Consider the following 21913-nt stretch of genomic DNA (forward strand, 5'->3'; position numbering starts at 1 on the left):
CCAGTCCCACTCACCCTGATGAAGGGCCACCGATGGGCTCGAAACTAATCGGTGCCGACACCGGACATATGTATGTAAGTGTTTTAGCCGTTCCTATATTAGTTTACTGGAAAACATTAATATAATAATTATTTATTATAATTTTCTACTATCGAATAGGAAGTATTTCGTTTGTGATTTGTGGTCGACTTGATTAGGAACTTTAAGAGATGAGCCTACTTATCTTCCTTAGGTTACATCAGTATTTGCCCAAGGCATAAATTATCAAAAGTTCAGAGTTCGAATACCGAATTTTTCAAGGGGTCGACAAGTTATAAAAGAAGGAGATACTTTTTGATTCCAATCGTCATAAGAATTCTATTTCATTCAAATTATACTTAATAGTAAACAAAGACTACCATTAAAAAAACATACAAAAATTAATATTAATTAATAGCAAAAGAAGTCACGAGGTCAAGGTAACATTAATTGAAGTACAAATTGCAACTGGATTTCACACAAGACATTTTTATACTGCATGTCAGGGTAATATGGTTACGACTTAAGTATGTTCGCTTTATGTTACAAAGCTCAGATTCTCCCGACACTGCATGCGCTAATTACTGTCAGAAGGTTACAGAGAATAATTGGTACAATAACCCAGTTATATGGCCTTAACACTGGTACATATACCTCAAATTTACCTACTCTTATGTACATGTTGTTTTTTAAAACATCAGAACAATGTGTACTAGTCATGTTTAGACATTAAGTACTGTAACTGTAGGTTTAAACTGTAACTCTACACTGTACAATTGGAGTTTATGTTTTATTAAAGATAGTCTAAGCTATGACCTTATGTACAGTATAGTCAGCTGCAAAAATATGTGTACAAATCTTTTTAAGCATTCGGTTTTAAAAAAAAAACGTGTGCACGTATTAATCTACTTGTACTCATGGTCAAAAACAAACAGAGTGAACGTGAACGTGAATATACTTTTTTTAACCGAAAATTTATACATATTTATGTACTTGCCTGTACCTATTAATATTATTGTCAGAACAGAGGAGGTGTGGGGTAATGTTTTACTAGCCAGTACAAATATCAGTATCAAAATGGACATGTTTATTTACATTGCAGTCTATGACAAATTATGTACCAAATCTCGTCACCTTGCAGATTTTCCAGCATTAGTAACATGATGTCAGTCAGCCATTGAAATGAAAGTTATATCTGTCGAGCTATGAATACGAAATAATGAAGCCGATACCGACGTTCGCGGACATTTCCAATTTCCTTGCATTACTACAGGATGTATTTTTATTTTCTGTTAATACTTAAGTAGATATATATGTAAAAAACAATCATAACGGTTTAAAAAGGACCATAACAATGATTAGTAACTACTTTTAAGCATACCAAACTTAACTTTAGCCAATATTATATGAACTCCAGATATCTCTTTTGTCTTCATTACTCTGTGGGAACAATAATAACTGAGACGTGACTATTCCACCGTCAAGCAACTCTTGTCATGTCTTAAGACATAAATCACTTGATTACGTTCATCTCCTGCAACAATGCATCAAGTGGCGTTCACCTTCGGCTGACTTACCTCTTGATACTCTGGTCTTAGTTCGCGAGAAGAACCAGCCGCCTCTGCTCTGGTGCCTAGGCCGCGTTGTCGGCGTTCATCCGGGACGTGACAGCGTCACTCGAGTGGCAGATATCAAGACCAAAAGGGGAATTATTCGGAGGGCTTTTAATAACATATGTCCTTTGCCTTCAGTTTGCTCGCAGGCCTAGACATCATCGACGAACCAAGAATCTACATCAAACCGAGGGAGGACAGTCTTAATGGAGCGCCCGCAGTCTACAGTCTTCCGATCTACATCTTCAGCCTGGCCCGGGCAGTATGTTCAGTATTACTGCACCGCCGGCGGGGGAACCGGGCGGGGGCCCTTTCAGACCTCGCCGCCCGCGCGCCTCACCGCCGACCATTCATTAAACATTCGCTCCTCTTAACTGTTCGCGTCTATCTACCGCCATCATCTACTTGTGTAATCATTTTAATATTATTATAAGCCTTTATTCAACTTAAGGCCTTTTATTCAAATCAAATACAGTCCACTCTTAACAAATATCGATCCCTGGTCGTATGTGCTGCCACCGCGTACCACGTGCTGCGTGCCGCATGTTCACTTTATTGCATTCACATGTTTAAATAAGTTACTATTATTTTCATATGGAATTACTTATTGTAGATGTGAGATAATTAACATGAAATATTGTCTTCTATCTATATATATAAAAGAAAGTTGTGTTAGTTACACCATTTATAACTCAAGAACGGCTGAATCGATTTGACTGAAAATTGGTGGACAGGTAGCTTAGAACCAGGAAAAGGACATAGGATAATTTTTACCCTGTTTTCTATTTTTTATTCCGCGCGGACGGAGTCGCGGGTAAAAGCTAGTTATTGATAAATTCTTCTTCTAATTCTATTACTTACAAAGTAAAAAGTGTTATTTTCAAATCTTAATATTCACCAAAGTTTTAAAACATTTAACAGCACAGCTGTCGACCAGTTTACCTTTTTCTCTATTACCATTTCCTTATTACTTTCTTTCGCATTTTACTCGGGGATAACTTTTCCCTCGTTATAGTATTTGCAACTCTACAATCTCGCTGCAAACTCAGAATTTATAAGCTCGGTACATTCCATTTCACATAATAACTTCTCGAAAGTTTTTCTTTTGTATTTGATACGCTTATTTTTATACTTCTGAGTTTTGTTTGTAAAAATAACAACGACAAAAATATGAAAAACCTATTTTAAGGATAACGTTAACAATGGACGCAGTAACATCAGGAATGGGCCGGTTCGACCGCTACTATACCTCGATCTCATAGAAGACAGGCGTGAAGTGGAAGCAGTTCCGCGTTTTATCTAACAAGCCTTACTTTACTCCTCTTCCTCCTTCGATAATTTCCTTACAAGAAACGAACGAAATTGTGGACAAAAGATAGTTATAAATAAGTTGTAAATATAGGCTTTGTTTAACGTAGTACTGGAGTAAACTAATTTAAATTTCAAATATTGTTGATGTTTGTAACAACTAAAGGCGTACGCGTTGTTTATTTTAAACAACTTGAGTGTTTGCTACATGATTGAATGATCGAGGCGTACGACGTCGACGACAAGATAATCTATCATATACTTAATGTCCTAAATAGCCTTTTTAACTCATGTTATGTTAATTTTATTAATTAATAAATTAGTTTAAATTCTAATTATATTTCACTAGCCGTCGCCAGCGACTCTGTTTGCACGGAATTAAAATAAAACTAGTAAGTAGCCTTTGTGTTCTTCTAGAATATGTTTTATGTTTACGCCAAATTTGATTGAGATCCGTTAAGCCGTTCTGGAGATACCTTCAAACAAACATCCATCCATCCATTTAAATATTCGCATTTGTAATATTAGTAAGTTTACAAGACTCATATTTTCAATGTCGGTAAAAAAATATCGTAAGAGAAAATGAAAAGATATTTTATTAATATTGGAAAAAGTGATCTGTAGAATTAAAACAATTAATTACAAATAACATTAAAAACTTACTTGAAATATTATAACAGTATTATAATTGAAACAAGACAAGAATTTATTTCTTTAACAACCAAAACTAATTCATAATACCCAAGCAATTATCTTAATTAATAGACAAATTATTGTACTTTACCAACCTTTCTAAATAATAAGGATAATCCCCGAGTTTCCGAAAAGCCGGACAACGAGCTTGTACATTATTAATTCACGGTAAAATATTTCAGGATTAAGCAGTGAAACCGTAGAGCTCTTACCAAAAACTAAATTAAGTTCTTATAAATTAATGAACAAAGTATTGTAGGGAAAGAGAAAACTTAAACTAATTTATGGAATAAAGGTTTAATGAGCGATTAACCTATCTACATACATACATTTTAAAATTATGGGCATATAAGAAAGCATGGCTTTTATCAACAAATTCGTCTACTATAATAATTAAATGTAGCTTACGTGTTCTTCTAGAGTATGTTTATATATGTGCCTAATTTTATCGAGATCCGTTAAGAGATACGTATAAACAAACATCCATCTAGCCAAAGTTTCGCATTATATTATTAGTATAATATAATATAATGGCAGTCAATATGCAATCTACTTTTATTATATGTCCATTAGTAGTGCAGTCCCCTCACTGTGAATAACATCAAATAAGCTGATATCAAATAAAAAGTACAAGCTCTTAGTCATTTAGTGAACTAACTTCAAAGCCGACACCGGAAATAAGGACAATATAGAGTTCTTTGTTTCAAACTTCACTACTTCTATAGTAATTGAAGTTCTTTATTGCACCATTAATTCTTTTAAGGTTTTAAAGCTTATATACTGAGAATATTTCTTTTATTTTATTTATAAAATACTCTATTCAATATTTTTTCTACTGTCATATCAAACAAGAAGCATATGATTTTAATAAGATCATTATCATCCTCATTATCATAAGATCCTTGAGCTTTCCTAAACATATTGTTACGTAGGTTTTCTCAAGTGTAAAACCATTTGTATCATCGTGAATATGTTAGGTAATTGCGAGGTTTGACTGCAGTGACACCTTTTTTGACACATATTGTCATCCCTTACACTATCTATGAATACAACAGAGATAACAATATGAGTTACTGCAGTCGAATAATAAAATACACCAATCAATGCAACAATAACAACATGAAGTTTTGTATAATGCATTCAAATAAATAGTTCTGTATTTCAGTTATTGGATAATAAGACACATTATTTACTTACAAACAATTTATTTTTTTCATCACATAGTCATAAATATCTAATTACAGTAAAATTACTTATTCCTTAATCTATCTATATATATAAAAGAAAGTTGTGTTAGTTACACCATTTATAACTCAAGAACGGCTGAATCGATTTGACTGAAAATTGGTGGGCAGGTAGCTTAGAACCAGGAAACGGACATAGGATAATTTTTACCCCGTTTTCTATTTTTTATTCCGCGCGGACGGAGTCGCGGGTAAAAGCTAGTTGTACATAAAACATGATAGCATAACATATGTGGAGTAAAACACATATTTTACATGTTGCAAGGTATTTTTTGTCAAAATTATGTCGGTAAATTAAACATAGTGTTGCTCTGAATAAATTTATCTTTAATTATTAAGAATCACAGGAAAAAATTACATAATATGACTAGAAACAAATTTAAAGCTTATAACGTTTTAAAACATGAAAGGCTTATTCTAAACAAACATTTTAACCGACTGCAACTTTCATAACAATATTTTCAATTGCAAAAGTAAGCATTGTCTGCCAAAAGACGCGTATTAAAACATGGTATGATTATCTTGGTTTTATGAATATAAAATTAGGTTTTAAAAAAAAGAAAATTACAATATTTTGTCGTATAGGGGTTTGGCATATTGATGTCAACATTCAAGAACACTACATCAATATCAAACAAGTCACATACGTTCATTTATCTGTTTTAGACGTATTGTAAATTTCGCATATTTAAAATGAAACTTGATATACTCGTAAAGTAGAAAATGTAAATGGAACAAATCTCTAAAACGGGACATTGTGAAGTAATGAATTTTACAATTTGTCGTTGATAAGAAAAAGTTTATTAAATCCTAATTCGTTGCTCCTTACTCGATATTTAAACACTAATAGACTTATTTACAAATCGTTCTTTTAGATAGTCGACATCAATTACACTTTTACGCAAATATTCACACACCTTACATCAAATATGTCCATATAATTTTATGTGATTGCACATTTTGAAATCATTGAGTACATGAAATCATTAATTTCAATTGTATTTCGGTTGTCAATTAAGAATTTTAAATAAAAAACTATAGCTTTTAGAATTTTCAAAACATTAGTACCAGTCAAATGTCTGTACATTGTTCCTAGTGTCCTAAGATTACTAAATCTATCCATTTCCAATGACACGGCCGACTCTAACTCTCGCTAACTCGTAACATTAATTCACCAAATAAATACATTTTAGTATTAATCAAATACAAATCAAAATAAATTTTAAGAAACTTTTTTATTTGTAGTCTGTGCATTCTTGGATGTTTTTAGTCTGTTTGTAGTCTGCATAGATTCTGTCTCATGTCACTCTCGTACCAAAAAAAGACGCGCAAAAATGAATTGTAACGAGCATATTTATTAGAATTCTCACTTTACTTCTCATTTATGTAGAGATTCATTTGACTAGTGGACAATGGTGGCCTGGATTGATATAAGTTATCCTTTGGATAACAAACTTAGGTCAAGAATTTTTAAACTTAATTTTTATCAAACTTTATAAAATGTATACAAAGGTATACTCGTATGTATAATGTGCCAGAACCGCTTAGAAAAAGAAGTGTCTTGGCCGAACTCGCGTATAAATATATAAGAAATGAAGCAGGAACGTGACACGTTCTATTTCGCTAATTTAGCAATTTCGCTAATCGAATGTGATTTTATCTACGTTCTCAGAGTACGACGACTAGCCCGGTAGTAAAAACTGCATATAATTATGAAATTAGTCTAAAGGAATTGTGCGGAGCGTGTTTGATGTCGGTCCTTCCAGACAGGTTCCCGAAGCGAGTTATTGCGGTGCACCTTGCCGTACTGTATGTTGGGCGAGTGGCCACGCCCGCTCTGGTTACCGCTGCTACGGAATGTCACCGTGGTGCACGTCCTCATGCTAGACGTGTTGGACTTTTGACGTAAGCCTTGCATCTGTAGACAAACGTTAAGAACTATTAAAATGCTTATCAGCTATAAGCATGTTTAGATCAATGTACTTTAGTTACATTTCTTCACCTTGCACCTTTGAACATTTCTCTTATCATCGACGATTTGCGTATCCAAACTTTAAACGCTGTTTGTTGATAAACTACATGGACATGCTAGGTTTGTACTACACCTCAATTGTCCGTGTTAATGTACATACACTGCTTATATCATGGCAAAATATTTATATTAATGTCTATGACGTTCGTAAACTTCAGACTTTTCATAAGGAAATAGACGGCAATTATTATGAACACAAAAAGGTAAAATAAGAAGCGGTTTAAACGGAAGATGTAATTTCTGTTGGTGAAAAGCATCAAGGCAAGTTGCGCAAAAAAAATTCAAATGGGACCTCTAGATGCACTTTATCAGATGATAACCAACTTTTAAATATGCAGAGAGTGTGACAAATGAAAATCGGATTTTCTTTTGGTTATAAGACCTTTTTTTATTTATAGACCTTATATTGGAAGTGTTAAAAGTGACCAATCAGTGCCAACTTACGTGGAAATGAGTACTAGAGTGTATGTTACCGGGGTCTTGGCAGAGCAGCTTGCGCAACGAGCGCCGGAAGTTACGCGTCATCAGACAGTACACTATCGGGTTGATGGCTGAATTCGCATGCCCTGAAAAATACAATATTTGTTGAATTATTACATCTGTTAAAGTTTCTTCCGACAATAAGTTGTCACTTTAGTCGGCACTCTATTTTTGTCACAAATAGTTATTTAGAAAAAACAAAAAAATACTTACCAAGAAGTAAAGTGTACGGTAGAAACAAAGCTCCGGAGTCCACTTGTACTGCGTTGACATCTATAAGCAGTTGTAGAATATTATAGGGCAGCCAGCATAGCGCGAACAGTACGGCCAGCAGCAGCAGAATCCACGCAACTCTCTTTCTCTCGCGCACCAGCCGTATACGCTGTAAGATAAAGAGAAGAGTCATTGTATCACCAATTACTTCGCTGTCAAATGATCATAACAATATGAAATACGCTAGTACAAGATATAGACGGTTTGATTAAAGGATTGATTCTAAAACTTTTATTTCGGAGACATCTTTCAAAATGTTACTGGTTCACAGTAAGAATCTTGCTTTGGGAATAACTGGATTAGAAGATACCTGTTGACTGTTGGCGCTACCCTCCGTTTGGTCGAAAGGTGGCAGCACTGAGCACAGTCGTCGGCCCATCAGCGAATACGACACCACTACGATCGAACCTGGAAAACAAATTACCTTTGACTTTAATCTTAAGAAAACTTCCCTCATCACTTTACTTTAAACATTATATCCCTCATTAATATCCTAGCACAACACATATATTAGACAAATAAAATAACCCTAATTGATTTTTGTAATATTTATGACTAAACTAGCTAGGCTAATTTAACTAAAAAAGAATCATGGTACAATATATTATAACACAATGCTATTTTAATTCTACAAGAATAGTTAATTCTAATAAAAAATAGGGTTCGATACAAACTTGCATACAGCCTTGATGTGTAATTTGTCTGTCTATTCCGTGCCAGGCATTATTAAATCGTACGTGTTCTTAAAGACTTGTGCATACGAGAAACTGAGAACAATTTCGAACGAAGTTAACGGATGGATAAATAAATGGACACGCGAGGTATCCATGATACAGTATTGGATAAGATTCAACTTCGAAACGGTAATTAATAAAGTATTAATTCTCTGCATTTATGGATTTGTATGGCATTAGAAAAGTTTTATGAATTATTAACTACTCGTTTCACCGTATAAAAGAATTCAAGTCGTTTAATTACAGGTTTATGAAGCATTTAAAAAAGTTTTAGGTAACAATCGTAGACGTCAGCAACAACAATATCTATTGCAAGAATGAGTCGGCTCGACCAGTAAAATACCGCAACCATAGAACAGTAGAGCAATATTATTGCTTAAACTCTACCGGTATATTACGAAGGTGTGTCTATCGATTCAATGGTTAGGTTTTATTTCCATTAGACTACGACATAAAAACACCAATCACTCAATCATTTTGTTAATTGAATTTCTTATTGCACAGCAGAACATTGCGCTTTTTACAGTTTTTTACAGAAAATAAATCATGTTTTGTACTTTCTTTTATGTTCTTCTAGAAATATAAACATTTCTATCGTTGCCAAGAGGGGTGTTAAAAAAAGATTAATCTTTTCGATTTAGAAAGCCGCGATTATTATGTGATACACTAGAATATTATTCATGTATCTCCGAGTTGTCAATTGTTATTTTATGGTCTTGAATCTTTTCATTTATATCCGTATGTAGTACGTATAAAGTACCACATCCAACTTATTGAAGTGTGTACTCAACACGCGCTGTATGTCGGATAACATGGATTGATTTTCCATTGAAGCTTTTAGACATTTAAATAGCTTTCGCATGCACGAGCCTGATATATTGCTTTTAAATCTGCGAAAAGCTTTGAGCGTAAATCTCGTTAAAACCAAACCAATTAAAATAATTTAATTGAAATTTCTTACTTTCATAAGTTCATTCATTAAATAAGTTGAATTCAACACCAAGTACTTAGCCAAAAAATTGTTTGAAAAAATATTTTTTTAAAATACATACTTCAGTTAACTTTCAACATCTTTTAACCAGCCTTAGTACTCGATGCTTTCCACTTATAGTGTGTAGAAGTTTAGTAAGCATTAACTATCGTAGCTTTTTTTAATGTACATACTATTTAAAATCAACCAACCTGGCACCGCATAGACAAGTATAAAACTGAACGCTCCGAACAGCTCTTTGTTTATAGAGTTTGGCCACTTTTCTGTACAGAACTCAATACTGCTCTCCACCCAAACCTGGAAGTCAAAATATAAGGTTTTAGTAAAATTGAAAATACAAATGAAATTAACAATAATACAATTTTATAACATTTTTTACTCTAGTGGATTGATAGGCGCAAAGACATAACTAAGAAAGACTCTATAAGAAAATAGTGGTATACTTTTGCGTTGTTGCAGTAAGAAGCTTGATGCAGTAAATATCTTTTAGTGCCGTTAAAAACCGAGTTTGAATAACAAAGGCATTTTTAATGGTTGGCAATGGCATTTGATTAAAAATTCATTGTTAATAACTACACTTTTAACTCAAAAATTTATTGAAATAAACAGCGAGCGAACAATTTTGCTTAATCACTAAACGTCAAATCTGATTTTTTTTATCCACCCTCATTTTACTTTTAATAATAAAAACGGGTTGTTAAGTCAATGTTGCTAGTTAAATGAATTTAACCAGATTTGAAGATTTTTACATTAAACATGCCGCGGCCCAAGGACTATATGGGTCCTTTAACCGTGGGAGATACAAACATTTGAACTTTAACTTAAATAGAGTGAGAATTTACAACACAAGACTATAAACTATAACTTAACTAAGGCTCTGAAGCAGCTAGAGGCAGAGGGCACAGTTTGGTAACTGGTCTCTTAAACACACGATCCTTAAATTGTAAGGAGACTACACGCGTTACACCGTCTGCTCCTGGGTGCTTCGCCACAATTCGTCCCAAAAGCCATTTACCTGGAGGTAAACGATCATCTTTCACTAGGACAACTGTACCAACATTTATGTCGGGGTGATTCTGGGACCATTTGTATCGATGTTGCAACATAGTAAGATACTCAGATTGCCAACGTCGCCACAGACTTTGTACCATACGTTGCACCTTTTGCCATCGGTCTAAATAGTCAGGTCGAGCATCCACGAAACTTTCTTCAGGGATAGTAACAGGAGCTTCGCCAATCAAAAAATGACCAGGAGTCAACGGGAGTTCATCAACGGCAGAACTAATCAACGTAAGAGGCCGAGAGTTAACACAAGCCTCGACCTGTGTGATCAGAGTGCAAAACTCTTCGAATGTTAAGCGGGATTCGCCTACGACGCGTTTCAGATGTCCTTTTACGGACTTAACTCCTGCCTCCCACAGTCCTCCAAAGTGAGGGGCACCAGGAGGAATAAAATGCCATGTTGTGCTGTCGTTAGCTAACAGTTGGGCAATTTCGTCAACGACAGTTGATTTGCTGTTTTTGAACGCAAGTTCTAATTCTTTGGACGCGCCTATGAAATTAGTCCCACAATCACTCCAGATGTCTTTACAATGCCCACGTCGGGAAGTAAAACGTTTGAAAGCTGCTAAAAACGCAGCACTGGATAGTGAACTAACCAGCTCAAGGTGAATGGCCTTGGTAACCATACACAAAAAAACACCTATGTAAGCTTTACAAGTTTTGGTGCATCTACCAGAGTACAGTTTCAGAGTAAAGGGACCACAAAAGTCTACGCCGCTGGTCAAAAACGGGCGTGACGGATTGACTCTGCACTGTGGTAAATTACCCATTAACGGAGTCATAGGTCGTGCAGTTTGGGTAAAACAAGGTTTACATAATCTTAGAATCTTTTTTACCAAGTTTTTTGCTCGGAGAATCCAATATTTTTGGTGAATAACATTTAATGTGAGCGAATTTCCACCATGAAGAGTTCTTAAATGAGCATCAATTACAATCAACTTTGCTAAGTTACATTTGTGATGTAAGATTATAGGAGACTTCATATCAGGTGGTATTTGAGCATTTACAAGTCGTCCACCGACTCTAATAATTTTTTCATTGTCTAGGATCGGATTCAAAGGTAAAAGATTACTATTTTTTGGGATAGGTTTGCTTTGTGATAACAATCCTATTTCACTTTCAAAGTAAACAGACTGTGACATTCGAATGCAAGTTTTTAATGCATTTTTTATTTCGTCAGTAGTGAGGTATGTCAGTTTTATGTTATCGTTCCTTTTGAGAACCTTATCTTTACATAGCCGAAAAAATCGAAAGCAATAGGCTGTCACACGTATAAGTCTAAGTAGATTTGAGTATCTATTGAGGTACATGGTACATGCATTGGGTTCAGAGGTGCATAAGTAATTGACTTTTGCTTTCGGTTTTGCTTCGACTGTGGTTTCAGGTATAGTAAAATTAGGGTAACAAATCTCAACAGACTCGCGAAGAAAGGCTGGACCTTCCCACCATAGTTTTGACTGCATTAGCTCGTCAGGACTGATACCGCGTGAGGCGCAGTCCGCGGGGTTATCCGCAGACTTAATATGATGCCATTGACTACTATTCGTAACATTCAAGATTTCGGTAGTGCGATTACCAACAAATGGCTTCCAAGTATTTGGAGTTTTACGCAACCAAGCCAAAACTATTGTGGAATCTGTCCAAGCAAATACACAATTATTATCAATATTTAGACTAGATTTGACATATATTATCAATTTAGACAACAGGACTGCCCCACAAAGTTCAAGACGTGGCAATGAGATCTGTTTAACGGGAGCGACCTTTGTTTTGGCTGCGACCAGACTTACTTTTATCTCATTGTCCGTGATGACTCTGATGTAAATAACCGCAGCGTAAGCGGCGCAAGAGGCGTCACAATAGCCGTGCAATTCAATTTTTACATTATTTGCAATCCCTAACCAACGTGGAAGCTGAATGGCCTGCATGTGTTCAAAATTAGTCAGGTACTTCTGCCATTCAGATTTCAGGTCTTCAGGAAGTTCAGAGTCCCAGTCCAGGCCGGCTAGCCACAATTTCTGCATAAATATTTTTAAAACAACCACGCAAGGTGCTAGCCAACCCAGAGGGTCAAACGTTTTAGCTATCGCAGATAGCACACTTCGTTTTGTAACAACGTCGTTGTCACGAGGTAAGTTAACTACCAGTTCTAATATATCACTTTGTGGTTTCCAGGCTATGCCCAGAGCTTTCACCGAATCATCCATTTTAATATTCACTGAACCTTTTAACGCTTTTTTCGAATCGGGAATCTCATTTAAAACCGTTTCATTATTGGACGACCACTTATGAAGAAGAAAACCGCCACGTTTAAACAGTTCAGTTAAGCGACGTTGAAGCCGTTGAGTGTCTTCTTCTGTAGATGAGCCCGTCATCAAATCGTCCATATAGAGATCAGTTTTTAGAAGTTCAGCTTCAGGAAACTCTCCACGTTCGTCCTCTGCAAGTTGATGAAGTGTCCTGATGGCAAGATATGGAGCACATGAACTGCCATATGTGACGGTAAGTAACCGATACTCTCTGATCGGGTCTTCCGATGACTCGCGCCACAAGATTCTCTGGTAATCAGTGTCTTGCTTTGAGATAAGTATCTGTCGGTACATTTGTTGTATATCAGCTACTAGGCAGTACTTATGTTGTCTCCACCGTGTTACTAAAGCTCGTATATCTTGTTGCAGCGGGGGGCCGATGAGTAACTCATCGTTAAGTGAGTTTCCGTCTACAGGTTTAGCGCTTCCGTCAAAAACTACGCGCAACTTTGTAGTGAGGCTCGAGGCACGAAGAATAGCATGATGTGGTAAGTAATAAGCTCTATTCTTCTTCTCTATTTCAGGTACTATCTCCATGTGACCAAGTGACTCATATTGCCTCATGAACTTGCAGTATTCTTCGTGAAATTCGGGTATTCGCTTAAACTTATTCTCCATCTGATGTAAGCGCTTCAAAGCAAGTTGTCTGGAGTTGCCTAAATTTGGAGCGTCTTCGTCCTTGAAGGGAAGGCAAACCTCATATCGACCGTCAGTGTTTCGAGTGTGAGTTTTCTTAAAATGCTCTTCACACTGCATTTCAGCTCTTGACAGAGGCTTCACGTTTGGTGAATCTTCATTGATCTCCCAAAACTGACGTAGTAACTGATCAACTTCGACTTGTGTGTGCATAACAACTACTTTGTGTGACTGATGGCCAGACTGCGCCACTTCGCCGCTAACCAGCCATCCCAATCTGGAGTTCAAAGCGACCAGAGATTCATTGCGTTTTATTATTCCGTCAAGAATAATGTGCGCATATACAACTGCACCTAGAAGCACATCGATAGATCCTGGCTTGTGAAAGTGTGGATCCGCAAGATCTGAAATCTCAGAAGAAGGCCAGGTATCTGATGGGAGCTCTTGTGATGGTAATCTTGAATTTATTCGTCTAAGGACGTACGCCTTAGCTGTGATCATGTGTGATGGATTTCTTATAGCATGAAAGTTCAACGTAACTTGTGACTTGGTTGTCAGCGGTATAGATGAGATGCCAGTAATTTTCCCGCTGATTGAAGTGCGCTCGAGATTAAGCAGTTGAGCTGCCGCTTCAGTAACAAAGTTTGATTGCGAGCACGGATCAATCAGTGCTCTCAAGACTATCGTGTCGCCGTTTCTCGACTTAACTGCAATTCGTGCGGTTGCCAATATTACTTCCTCACTGTCGCTGTCAACCTCAGTCTTGTAAACGACGGTTGATGTGGTTTGACTTGTTTCAGGTGTACTGGGTGTTGCTGCATCGTTTTCTGGCACTGATGTGGTCTTGTTAGGGTTTGTGAAGTGCAACAGAGTGTGATGTCGTCGACTACATTTTCTACAGGTGGTGCTCTGTCTACACGCATTAACGGAGTGACCCTTTACAAGGCAATTAAAACAAATGCCATTCTTCTTAATAAAATCCTGACGTTGAGGAAGATCTAATGCGGCGAATTCTTTACAATGGCAAATAAAATGGTTTTTTGAGCAATAAGTGCATTCGCTGCTTACTTCTGTGACAAATGACTTCATATTTGTGGGTTTCTGGTTTGTATAATTTTTAACTAAGTCCTTTTTCTGCGGTTGGTCTTTTTTGTGGGTAACATTTACCATCTCCATGGAACGGAAACGATTTTCTAAAAATAATGATAAAATGGTAAATGTGGGTATGTCTTGAGATGACCCAAGTGACTGTTCCCATTGTTTGTGTGTTTCTAAGTCCAATTTGGATACAACTAAATGCACAACAATTGCATCCCATGTGGAGGTATCCACGCCGAGATTATCAAGAGAATTCAAACATTCCTTCGTAGTATCTAAAATTTCCTTTAAGCTTTTAAAACATTCTGTATTCATCTTCTTTTGATTTAAAAGGCGGCTAATTATTGTAGTGACAATCATACGTTTGTTATTATATCTACTCTCAAGTGTGCTCCAAGCCTTATCGTAATTAGCCTCCGTGAGTGCAAAATGTTTTAGAAGTTGTTCAGCCTCTCCCGATAAACTCGTTTTTAAATAATGATGTTTTTCAATCGTTGTTAGATGCACGTTGTCATGTACGAGAGCCTTAAACAAATCTTTAAAACTTGTCCAGTCGTTATAATTACCGGCGAACTTTGGAATCGATAAAGGAGGTAATTTAGTTCTAATCGGGGTGGTCTCGCCATCATTTGTTGCTAAAAAACTCTGCGTAGTATTATTTGATTGTGATTGACCTTGACCTTTCGAAAATTCCAATAAATAATCCTTTAATAATCCCTTAAATTCTAGATATATGTCTTCAGTTGTCTCGTATAGACTTTCGGCATTAAATTGTAACTGATCCAGTTCAGTTTTCGTAACCGTTGATTTAATCATCTCATATTGAGTTTGATACTTAGACCAATAACTTTCTAATGTTTCTAACCGTGCTTGTAGATAGCCAAGTGTGTATCTTGATTTAGACGTCTTTTTAGTATTACTTTGTAACTTAAAAATACGTTCCGATAACGTTTTTTGTGATTCACAAAGTTGAGCCATTGTTTACGTTTATGACGCGAATTCACTACAAAATAATAATGTCCACTTTCCCGTATATACTCAAATAACGTAAAGTTAAATCACTCGTTATATATATCTGGCGAATATGCGATTATATAAATAAGCAGTTTTTAATAACCAAAGTTTTAATCACAAATGTTCATGTAATGTAATTGTATTAGTCCAAATCACTTTCTAAATATTATTATAGTCCAAGTATCATTAGTCCAAAATTAATTACACACTGTTTAAATGTCCAAGTTTGTGAAATAGTTCATAAAGGTTTTCACCGGTGCACGAAATCAAAGTATATATTTACAGTCTAATCTTACCAACTCGCAGTAATTAGCACTTAGCCTTTTACACTATTGTTTTTTACACTTATTACACTTTCACAATCCGGCTCGAAGGACCAAACATGTTAATAACTACACTTTTAACTCAAAAATTTATTGAAATAAACAGCGAGCGAACAATTTTGCTTAATCACTAAACGTCAAATCTGATTTTTTTTATCCACCCTCATTTTACTTTTAATAATAAAAACGGGTTGTTAAGTCAATGTTGCTAGTTAAATGAATTTAACCAGATTTGAAGATTTTTACATTAAACATTCATTGAAATAACGTTTTGTTAAATTTCACAAAAATCGTATATAATTTCATTTCGATTAAAAGAAATCAAAATATAAAAGTCTGATAGATTTTAATGACGAATGAAAAAATAAAGCGAAAAATTTATGTTTCATTCGTAATTAGATTCATTGGTCGACGTTTGTACTTGTTTACATATAAATTGTAGATTAACGTACATTCAACGAAATCGGATAATTTAATACAGAATGAACGAAAATTAATTCTAAATTTTCTTTTCAAGATTTTTTTTATTTTTAATTTTTTTGCAAAAGTCGCCTATATTGTAATATCACATGGTGCAAATATATATATGTATGTATTTAAATTTATATTATTTTACTTAAATTATGAATCTTCTGGCCAGATACGATCCGCAACGAAGAACTCCTTGCACGTTGCAGAGAACAGCCGATTGGTCAACAAATAAGACGCCGCAAGTGGTTATGGATTGGCCACACGCTTCGTCGGGATCCCAGTCATATTCCCAGGGATGCCCTGGAGTGGATCCCGCTAGGAACAAGAAGACGTGGTCGCCCTAAACAAACCTGGCGGCGCTCAGTGGCAGCCGACATGAAGACAGTCGGGCTGACATGGCTCGAGACCAAACGCAGAGCCCAAGATAGAGTGAGCTGGCGACGTGCTGTGGACGCCCTCTGCCCCACTACGGGGACATAGGACTTTAAGTCAAGTAAGTCAAGTAAATTATGAACTATATTCTCGATCAAGTACCAGATCAATTAAAATCCCGTCTATTTGAAATTCCCCCGCGCGTTCCGTACGGATTACAAAAGGGAAGCTTTTAATTTAACTTCCAGAACAATTCTAATGCTTGTAGTTCTCGGAATTAATACTTTCTAACATAATACCAAATTAAATATTAAATTATTGTACATTAAATAAAAAAAATATAACATAATATTGCAATGAATTTAAAACATAAATTGAAATATAAAAGGCAAGAGAATTATAAATTTCAATTAGGATATAGTTTGAATGAATTTCTCCTTATTATATCACTAACGAAAAACATTATGAGTAATCAGATTATGCCCTATAATAGTAGTTGCTTCTATCACGTGGTAGGACGTAACTTTAACTGTCAAGTTAACATTCATATGACTTTAATTATACTTAGTTAATTACTTGAATAATTAGCATATTTCCAAACTGACGTAGACTTTCCAGAATCGCGCCGAAATATTCGTATTACCTAAGGGAGATATTTTAATTAATAACTCGATATTAACGGGAATCTCTTCAAAGCTAAAATATTTGTTAAACAATTCTTGATAATAGAGATCAAAGCGTCGGTCTGGAAATTTGAAGATGGGAGTAAGACTTTTCACGCAAGAGGTACAATTATTATTTCCAAGAAGTGAGAGATATTTTGGTTTAATAAAGAAAAGTTAGGTAGTATTAAAGCAGACACTTGAGTTTGAGTCCGAGAAAGGTTGTAAATTCCGTTAAGTTCAGTTTAAATCAACTCCTCTTCAAAGGGCTTTAAGAAAGACCTAACTAGGTAACAGTACATCTTAAATTCTTACTGTCTGAGTATTAGTTATTATTACAATGGCAAGACAAGTTATTTCTCTTCACAACACTATCCATTACCAAAAAGGGTGTAATAATTTAATCAACAATTAAACAAAATAATACTCACAGACCCATTTTCATTTGTGGACAGTAAGGGCACGACTTCCCTCTCGACTGAGGCGACGACCAGTAGAGGGGCGAAGATAGCGAAGGCGACAAGCCACAGCACAGCGAGCAGAAGACAGGCGCCGCGCCTTGAAGGCATCCACGGCTGACGCAGTGACTGCGTGATGGCCAGATATCGGTCCACAGACATCGCCGTGATCGTGAACACGCTGGAAGCCACCGCCACGCCTGGGAAAATAGCATCTTAAATTTGTAGCAGGGAATTTACTAAGAAGCTACTATGAAGGATATCCGTAAACAACAAGCGTCGGATTTATGTATGTATGCAAATTGTGTAAGGATTTTAGTAAACGAAATTCATAAATTATATTAATTACTAGTTTTTATCTTCGACTTCGTCTGCGCAGAATTAAAACAAAGGATAAAAAGCGATCACAAGTGTTATTTGAGACTATGTAGTATATCTGTGCCAAATTTCAATGAGATGTGTTAAACCGTTGCGGAAGTATCGAGTGAACTATTCACATTTCGAGATTCGTATGTAGCCTATGTGTTTTTCCAGACTATGGTCTACATCTGTGTCAAATTTCATCCAGATACTTTGAGTCGTTCTTGATATACCTTCCAACAAACATCCATCTATCCAGCCATGTAAACATTCGCATTTATAATGTTAGTAAGATTATGCTTTGTCACGATGTATCTCACTGTTTAAACTTATCCTTCAGCTTATACCACGATAAATGTAATTTTGTATTCAATAATTTTTAAACATGTCTCTCTAAACATTTAATCTAATTTAATCAAAGCTAACAATAATCAAAATATACAATAAGCCATCAATACCTATACGTAATTAAAACAGAGACAATTAATCTGTCGATTATCATGAGTAAAATAATTGAACACGTAATATATTCAGGTTGTTGGAGTTAATGTAATGGAACGTGACATTAACTCGCACATCTCGGGACACGTGCTGCGTGTACCAATGTAACGTAATATTACAAAACTAAATCGAGTCATTATATTCTATTATAATTAGCCACCACTATTGATAAAAAATAATTAGAACTTGTAAGTTATATTTTAGAATGCGAATTTTTAGAAGTCTCGTACTTCATCATAAAGCGGTTCACACTTTCTCAGAAGTACAAAAACAATCTTACTTTCATCCTGAATTATTTCAAATAATTCAAGAAATTTAAATACAAACAACTAACAAAGTCTTTCGCAAACCCTATTCCAATAGAATACTTTAGTTAATAACAGACCTTGAAGAAAGTTGACAGTCTTGCACATGACTTCCCCGAAGTGCCAGAGAAGTGTGACGGCCTTGGCTATTTGCACCGGCATGCAGAACAGAGTCACCAACAGGTCTGCCGCTGACAGGTTAACCAGGAAGATATTCGTGACACTGCAACGACATAATTGCACACATTATTATGGTGAACTTCCACTTTAAAATCCAAACAACCGGACTTACTAACCCCTGTATTGCTCCAGGAAAAAAGGCAGATCAAGAGAACTCTTCAAACCGCTTAAGGCTCTACCTTTAATCAATAGATTCTTATCCACTAAGCATTATTAATAGTGTAAAAGAAAGAAAGTTTGAGATTTGGTACATTACAACTTATCGTATACTAAAAGAAGATTAGTGAATGGACTTAGCACGTTATACAATAGATTTAAAATGAAGATTTATTACTCGATTTTGTTATGACTCTTCCTGAAGAATTGTTTCAAACTCAGACTAATGTCGAAACGTTTCTTTTATCTTTTTCCGTGTTAATCTTCATTTCCGACAATTTTATTTGCATTTTTTAAATGTAAAAGATACGGTTGTTTGGTAACTTTCAAACAGAAATATTAAATTTATCGAAAAGATTAAAACATTGTAAATATACCTTTTTGCATCACGACTAAATATAAACACTCGACTTAATTGAAATATTAAACTCAATTAAACTCAATTGACTCAATTGATTTCTTGTTATAAAGTTGACGTGTAAATACAAAAAAAAATATGCTCTCTCGGTCCAATAATTATGACCACACAAAAAACAGGCCTGAAGTGGAAGTCATTTCGCATTTCGTCTGATAAGTGTGGAGCGGAGTCCTAATTTTAGTTATCTTTCCCTCCCCACGGGGAAGCGGATGTAACGGAGGAGGTGATGCATAGGAAGGGGAAATCTTCTCTTTCCGTGCGCCCCTCCTCCGATGATTAGAGGTAGGCAAAGAATCAGTAATGACGGATATCTATGAGCAGCGGTCGCTTCGCTATTTCGGCGAATTCAGGCGACCGCTTGCTTGATTGCCACCTTGTATATAGACCAAATAGATCAAAACATTGTTTCATTGAATAATGTAATAATTTTCTGGTGAGCCAGTACGGGACTAATTGGTTTTCGTTGTAGAGTCTCTCCTTTTAAGCGAGAGCTGCCTAAGAGCTGCCTTCACCACTAAACATTTCGGTAGGCCGTGGTCAATTAACAATGGTTGTACTTAACAGATCCACTTCGTGCATACTTAGTGATTTAAATATTGTTCCAACTGGAAGTCTTAATTTTACAAAAAATTCGATACACCACATATTTGAAGTCAAACTTATAAACTCGTTAATTTATACAATTTTAACACCCTATTTCCAGAGACACCTTTATTCACAAATCCGCCTTTCCGACGAAAAGAATGACATCCTCTATGGGATTTCCATATAAGATATAACTTTATTCGTCGGGGGGATCGAAATATGAACTAATGTATTGACCGCCATTAATGGAAAGTGACACTTATATGTTTATAAGATTGTGTCGTACAGCTGCAGTGGAATATATGTAAAAATGCATACATTTTAAAATAATTTAACACTTAAAGAATGTGTCATAAATAATTTGTTTTGTAACAAAATTTTATAGATCACGGAGGAATTTTTTTAAGGGGTGACTCGTTTTTATACATAACAATATTCAATGTCTTGAAAAATTGAGCTATAAAACATAAGTAAGAACGAGCGTCCCTTTACGACAGACCTACATTACTGTGATATTTCATATTCAACTCCTTTACACCTAGCCTTGTAAATTTTATGACCTACGATACTGAAATAAAGTATGAATAATTAATTAATTTTAACGTAGCATATTTTTTCTCCAATGATTATTTAGATATATGAGACGGATCGAAAAAAAGACTATAAAACAAATTTTAATTAAAAGTTAAAATATTAAGATTAATATTTAAGTCGGTCACATAACTATGTTATTCTATTGCTTGAAAGATATATTAAAGGTAAAGATATATTTGTTAGTTTATATAATGGTTCGATAATAAAAAATAAAAAAAAATATTATGCGATTAAATTTAAGTAAAATACCATGATTTTTTTCCCCTAAGCTTTAATGTTGAGGTTTATTTCTGAGCTTACCTTTATACCCTACTGGCCAGCAGTTGCACAAGCAATTTATTTAATCACTAATTAAGGAAACCTTCATTTAGACTACGCTAAGCATTTACGTGTTCTAATTGCATTAATTCAATTAAATAAATAAAAAGAAAGCTTTGAGTTGAGAAAAAAAATAGTTTTGTTTACTAAATAAATTATTTCTAACTTCCATATTACTTTATCAGAAATATTATAAGATAACCAGTTGGGTATATGATGGATAGAAATTTATCTCAATAAATATTTTTCTTACAGTTAAGTTCAATGTATTATTGAAGTGCTCCCGTTTAGAAGGATGACCTGGTCGTATCTCGCTAAACACATTTAATAAATTGATGTCACAATTCGATAACTATATTTTTATTTGAACAAATAACTAAAATATATACATACTTTAAATTCTACACAAACTGTGAAAATTTTGTGTTGTTATTTGTTCGCTATATAAATTGATAGTTATGTACATTTTCAGCAAGTTTAGCAATAAGTTACTGTTTATAATTTTGAAGTAAAAATGCAGAGCATAGTCTTTCTATATGTTCACCTGTAATTAATTTAATATTGCGAATATTCGTGGGAGCTTTTACAAGATTTTCAACTCTTCTTTAAAAAAAAAAGAAAAGACAGACATGTCCATAATTTTTTATTTTAAACTTAAATTTCAGCATTCTAGTGAAGTGTTTCATATTAGTTTTGTAAGTTACA

At 35.0% G+C, this 21913-nt stretch overlaps 1 protein-coding gene across 1 annotated transcript in view; it reads right to left on the reverse strand.

Annotated features, from left to right (window-relative positions):
* Nucleotides 1-6599: 6599 nt before the first annotated feature.
* The window catches only part of LOC106710940 (QRFP-like peptide receptor), a 54974-nt gene continuing 39660 nt past the window's right edge, over nucleotides 6600-21913 (reverse strand). The window contains exons 2-8 of the mRNA XM_045678383.1: nucleotides 19038-19180; nucleotides 17765-17991; nucleotides 9578-9683; nucleotides 7972-8069; nucleotides 7602-7770; nucleotides 7353-7474; nucleotides 6600-6794 (exon numbers count right to left, since the gene is read on the reverse strand). Coding sequence (XP_045534339.1) covers nucleotides 6600-6794; nucleotides 7353-7474; nucleotides 7602-7770; nucleotides 7972-8069; nucleotides 9578-9683; nucleotides 17765-17991; nucleotides 19038-19180 — 1060 coding nt within the window. The remainder of the gene's footprint in view (nucleotides 6795-7352; nucleotides 7475-7601; nucleotides 7771-7971; nucleotides 8070-9577; nucleotides 9684-17764; nucleotides 17992-19037; nucleotides 19181-21913) is intronic.

This window comes from Papilio machaon, chromosome 6, assembly GCF_912999745.1.
Source record: "Papilio machaon chromosome 6, ilPapMach1.1, whole genome shotgun sequence".
NCBI classification, from domain to species: Eukaryota; Metazoa; Arthropoda; class Insecta; order Lepidoptera; family Papilionidae; genus Papilio; species Papilio machaon.